General features: G+C 35.7%; 2 protein-coding genes across 2 annotated transcripts; both read right to left on the bottom strand.

The window, feature by feature from the left end:
• Positions 1-291: 291 nt before the first annotated feature.
• Positions 292-1,854, bottom strand: si:dkey-42p14.3 (EF-hand calcium-binding domain-containing protein 10). The gene is made up of 4 exons (XM_062421444.1): positions 1,752-1,854; positions 766-930; positions 449-539; positions 292-337 (listed from the first exon to the last, which is right to left on the bottom strand). The coding sequence occupies exons 1-4, from the start codon at positions 1,852-1,854 to the stop codon at positions 292-294; spliced, it is 405 nt and encodes a 134-aa protein (XP_062277428.1).
• Positions 1,855-2,881: 1,027 nt separating this feature from the next.
• LOC133982277 (ubiquinol-cytochrome-c reductase complex assembly factor 6) lies at positions 2,882-5,443 on the bottom strand. Its single transcript, XM_062421249.1, has 3 exons — positions 5,338-5,443; positions 4,467-4,603; positions 2,882-3,327 (listed from the first exon to the last, which is right to left on the bottom strand). Exons 2-3 carry the CDS (start codon positions 4,572-4,574, stop codon positions 3,205-3,207), a joined length of 231 nt encoding a protein of 76 aa, XP_062277233.1. The 5' UTR covers positions 4,575-4,603; positions 5,338-5,443; the 3' UTR covers positions 2,882-3,204.
• Positions 5,444-6,213: the final 770 nt, after the last annotated feature.

Raw genomic sequence — 6,213 nt, 5'->3', positions numbered from 1 at the left:
TGCATCTTTCATCACATTTCTTGAGGTTTAGTATAATTTCCTTTACAACATATAAAATATTGCTAGTGGAAAAGGCTCAAGGAATATGTACTGATAGTGAAATTATCTGAACAAAATAGATGAAAATGAGCAGTTTATTAGCAAAAATCCTACAAAATGTGCTAATTTCTTTTTACAAAACACAGCTCCACAGAAAGACCAGCCTCAAAGACCAACATCAAAATACATACAAACATATATAATGGAATAAATAACACATCAGCTGAGTGGAAGAAAACATCAAACATAAAATCAATGTTTTTTATATGTTGCTGAGCATCTCTGGAGGCCTTGAATCCTGCAACAAACAAAATTAGGCGAAAGATTACCTTCATAAAATACTGAATTTTAACATGCTGGTGAATTTTATCTTTGGTCGTGCTGTTTAGATTATACAAGCTGCTCTTACGCTTCTGTTGTGAACGTCTCATGAGATATCCTGTCTTCATTTACACCTACTGGACAGGCATTAATGTCTTTTATGCCCAGTGTGTTCAGAGCTGTGGGGAAGAAAAGGAGCATTTTGTTGAATGAATTGATAGATGGGTATATTAGAAGCACCTACACATGACGAATGAATAGGTTACTAAATGTGCATAATTTTTTTAAAGTGTTTTTTTTTAATTGAAATAATATATACAATAATAAATAAATGCAAAACAAATGTGTATTTTATAGGGTTAGGATTTTTTACCTTTACCCAAGATTGCCATGCCCTATACTCACCCTGCTTGTATTGCTCAAAAGTGATGTATCTATGATTACACGGGTCGAGTATCCCAAACACTGCATCCAGGTTTGAGTTGTTGAACAGACTTGTTGCTTTTATACCACCATGCTGAGAAATCTTCAGCTGCTCCAGCTGCTCCACAAGAAACTCTCTGGGATTCTCTGAATGAAAGAAGAAAAAAAGGAGAACAATGAGTAAATAAATGAATATGTTGATAAATCACAGTTATTAAGGTGCACATGTTGTCTTACGACTGTAAAAGTGGCAGATATCCATTTGAAATGACTAACTCAGACTGCTGAAGACTCATATAAGCTACAGATAAACATTTAAATGCGTTTTTGCACAAAACGACTGTGTAAATGTGGATTTTGGCCTCCATCACTTACATTGAAAGCACATTCAAAGGGGATCTTTTAATATCCAGTATGAACAGAAAACATGCTTACAGCAAGGACAACCTGTTTTTAGTATTCTTATGGACACACTTAAAAAATGTGTATCCTTTCACTTAATCATTTAGGTAAAGTTTGCAGCAGCATAAATCATATTACTTGAAATAACAGTATCAACCTAATAAAAAAGAAAACCACTAATAACTTAAACATTAAAGAAGTACAACAATGACTTTTTATTTACATTAACACATGAATATAAATACTTCTTCATATACAGAGGAAAGACTGCTGCCAACAAGTGACAATTTTGCTGTTATTAGGCACAATTAAACTAATCTTTGATGTCTTCTAGCAAAAGGGGAGTCGTAATCCAACAACTCAACTACATTTAAATACAGTAATTTTGTGTGTTTAGCTCTTTTGTGACTAAAAAAACTAAATAAATTCCTTGTTATAGTGTTATCATTACCTGTGTTATAAGAGTTATAACCAGAGCTAGCTTGCTGGCTGTTGCAAACGCTTAGCATGTTTTCCAGCCTTCAGCACAAGATGTGTATATAAACGGAAAGGGAAAAAAAACTAACCAGGCCTGTGAAAGAACAGCATGCTGGTCAGGTTTTCCATGAGCTCGATAATTTTGTGTTTCTTCAGATAATCCGCAGTTTCTTTCTCTCGCTGCGTCGCCATGTTTTCCACTTCAGCTCTGTTTACATTGGTTGCTAGGATACGCCAACATCAATGGCGAAGGCACACATAAAGGGAAGATGCAGTTTTTTTTAAAGTCTGTCTTAAAACAACAGTCAGGTGCCCAAAATGGAAAGTTTTTCTTGCTGTAATCATCCCTCCTGTTCATACTGACCATTAGAAGATCCTTTTATAATGTACTTATAATCCACAGTCCTCCTTCTGAGCAAAGAAAAAGTATTTAAAAGTTCATCTGAAGCTAATATGAAGCTTCAGTCAGCCAAATTAGACACATTAAGTAGATTTCTTTCAACATTTCAGTCTTTTTAGTCTCTGTTTTTGTTACTATACTACTATACAGCTCAAAAGAGAAACACAAAATGCTAAAAAGACTGTAAATGTGGCGGATATCCATTTAATGTGACTAACACAGACTGCCCAAGCCTCATATAAGCTTCAGATAAACCTTTAAATTACTATGTGGACACACTGTGAATTTTGTCCTCCATAACTTACATTGAAAGCACATTTAAAAGGGATCAGCCAGTATGAACAGGAGGAATGATTACAGCGAGGAAAAACCTGTTTTACTGTTCATATGGATAATAATAATAATAAATACTTTATTTTTGGATAGGGACAATGCACATTGATGAACATCGATATTTAAACATCGCTGTAAACATGCCAGATTATAGCAAAGCTGCTAATTTGCATTCGTAGTCCCTAGTTAATAAATAAAAAGAATACAAATCGAAGAGACGTCAAATAAATGGATAAAATACAAATAAAAGAGCAACGCACACAGCACAATACAGTACACAATCAAAAGGATTGGATAGGACTGGATACCAGATCCAGACAGGATATAACAATGTAATAAAAGGTAATGTTCAGGATACCTGATTGTTCTTTTAAGAGACTTGAAAAATTGCAAACCTGTCCTTTAAATGACTTATCATGTCAGCTCTACACCATACATCAAGTTGATAACTATAACATTTACCACAAAGTACTGACAAAATTATATTTAAATTTTTTTAATAGAATATAATTATTTTACAGTTACTGTTTTCATGTTACACGTGTCCTCTTCTTGGGTTATCATATTGCAACACATTCAAAAAGGATTAAGAGATACATTAACAGACAGACACGTTCCTGATCCCGAGCAGCCAAATGCCAACAGCTTAGCATTTTCTGTGACTTCCTTTTTAAATAAAACATCAAAAACACACAAAATCCATTTGGAGATGTCGCAGAGATGACTCTATTCCCGAGCATGTTGGCAAAAATTGGGGACATTATCTGCCTGATTGAGTGTCCAACACACAGATGATGTATAAATCCACATCAGTCCAGCTTTTGCTCTGCTTTAAACTGCTGTAAGGCTGCCGCAGCTGCTTCTTTTCTGATTTGGGCACCCAGTAGTTCTGTCTTGAGCTCGCCAGGACTTGGAGGAATATCTGGTATAGTCTGTATAAGAAAAACAAAAACCACAGCAAACATACATTAACTGTTAAAACAGACACTCAAACAACAGGCCTATTAAGTTGCATGGTGTTACATTCATTTAATTCATATGTATATCTAGTCAATCACCAGCAATTATGTTTGATATCAGTAAATGTTTTAGTAATCTAAAACATTAGAATCTGAGAGCAGGAGCTTTTATTTCTGGTGGTCACTGCTTCACACAGATGTTCAACAATCACACAGGTAGAGACAGTCTCTGAAAAACTACTAGTAAGGAGCAAAGCAACAAGCATAGGCAATTGTACTTGCATGAGATGCTAGACCAGCCACAGATCATAACTAGAAATGTATATTCTAAAATTACAGGATCAAAATTCTCCTGATTGTCTATAAATCCCTCCATGGTCTCACTCCCTCATATATCTCAGAACTTCTCACCCCTTACAACACCAACAGACCCCTCAGATCCTCCCACTGTAGCATGTTGGCCGTGCCCCGCTTTAAAATGCATCTAAAGACTCTGTTATTCTCTGGCTTTTAACTGTGTTTAATCAGTTTTATTTGTTATCTGATTTCTTTGGGTTTTAAATTTGTGCTTATACTTTGTTTTATGTTAATTTTGTTCCTTTTATGTTTGTATGTATGTGCATACATACTGTATGCCTGCCTTGGTGCAAAGTGTGTTTTCTTTTTAAAGTGCTATATAAATAAAAAATAAACTTGAAACTTAAAAAAGGGAGCATAATGATGTTAGTAGTATGGTCATTGTATTGATTGAGAACTACTAGTCAGGAAGAAGATTTTATATGTTATTAAGAAACACGTTTTCTCATATTTAATATATAATAAATACTGTCTGTTAATGATCAATCAACTGGTTTAAAAGATTGGGGGGGGGAAAAACTTAAATGGGACACCGCTACTGTATTTACACAATAACAACTCTGTCAAATGGCACAATAGCAAGTGAAATATAGGAAAACTTTTACTGAATGGACACATGATGACATACAGTATGCTGGTTGTCACTACAAATACTACAATTGGTACATGAGTGATGTATGCTTGTGTGTTTGTTTCATCTACAGAAAACACAAACAGATCAGTGTGAAAACAATTGTGTGAATTTTGTCCCTCACCAGATCAGGTAAGTAATACTGGTGAACAAACTGCGCTCCAGCAAACATAGACAGCATACTGGCCCCGAACATCCTCAGGTACCGAGGCCACGACACACCAGCAGGCATCTTCACACACTGATGGGATTTGACTCAACCTGGAATAAGAGAGGAAAGGATTGATCACTTTATTGTCCCCTCAGACAAATTCTTATAGGGCTGAGCATTACTGCATCGTGAAATGTATATCTCAAAAATAAACATTACTTACATGCATAATTACATTATTCATACAAAACAAAACAAACACAACCACAGTAAAATTACACTGATAAAAGCAAAAAACATTACAGCTGATAAAATCAGGAAAATTAGATTGCACATTGCAGTAGGATACTACAGGTTCACCATATAACCAATATATTAAGTATTGCACATTTATAAAGTGAGTGGGAAAACAAAAGACCCTTATTATGCCAGAGTAATACATGAAAAAAAATGTGTCAAAGTAGCTGGTGAACTGCTGGCTAGACCAGTCACTGTAATATACAGATTAAAGTCTAGAAAACTTAATAAATAGTAGTATCTGCCTGTCATTAGGGCTACAAAATAATGATTTCAAACATATTCAAACTGAATATTAGATCATATACACAGAAAACAGCAGCTATGGATATGAACTAACAATTAAACTATGATAAATTCACAATTTTCATATAATAAATGTATAAAATGCATGTGTATCTGACTGCTAACCACCTGCACAATAACAACCCACTGACAGGGAGGCTAGCTGCTAAGGTTTGGTAACACCTACCTATCACAGCTAAAAGGCTATAAAAAGAGCCACAGATATAAAGTAACATGAGCTGAAAGCGTGTAAAAAGCCTACCCTTGTTTATTTCACTGACACGTTGGTAAATAGTCGCACTGTAAAGCTGATTTTGATCATCTTATACTCAGAAATGTGTCATTGGGACAAGCAGGTCACGCTGTTTCTGTAATAGGTGATAGGTTAAAAGGAGTAAGAGCACTCACTCTGCCTCTTTTTTTTCCTTTTTTTTTTTTTTACAGAAACCACCAATGTAAAGATTCCTATTGATGCATTTCACAGTTGTTAAATCATTGCTTGAGGCGTAGTGTGATTGCTTTTTCTTAGATTAAATAAAATAAAATACTCACCTCTTTAAATTCAGTATTTTGTGGGTTTAAGGATACGTCTATCGGGTTATTTCTAGTGGAGTGATACACTTTACACAATATACCATCTTTGGCTGCTTCGCTCTTCTACAGGGAAAATTGATGTTGGCGTTTCCTCACTGTGCAGATATGTCGCCATCTAGCAGAATTACATTAGTAGTACAATACAAAACTTTTTTTTTTTTTTTTTAAGTGTTGTGCCTCTTTTAATTAATTATTTATTTCTCCCTATATTAAAAGATTACACGATCTCAAGTCTGTTTTCCAGGGTGCTGGATGGCAGCAGCTCACTGCAGCTGGTCCTGGTGTAGCTTAACTCTGCTGGAGCTGGCTGGTTGGCTGCAATCACATGACTAATCCCCCCCCCCCCCCCCCCCCCCCCACACACACACACACACACACACTAGTGTAATCCCTGCTGGGAGTAGGGGATTCCTGCAATACCAGAGGCTGCATTTTTCAGGATCGCATTTCTAGGACCCTAAATCTTCCTAACAAATTGGATGACTTGCAGCAACAGTGTGTGTGTGTGTGTGTGTGTGTGTGTGTGTGTGTGTGTGTGTGTGTG

Source organism: Scomber scombrus, chromosome 6, assembly GCF_963691925.1.
Source record: "Scomber scombrus chromosome 6, fScoSco1.1, whole genome shotgun sequence".
NCBI classification, from domain to species: domain Eukaryota; kingdom Metazoa; phylum Chordata; class Actinopteri; order Scombriformes; family Scombridae; genus Scomber; species Scomber scombrus.
Note: the sequence above shows the minus strand (reverse complement) of the source record. Positions and strands in the feature narration are given on the sequence as shown.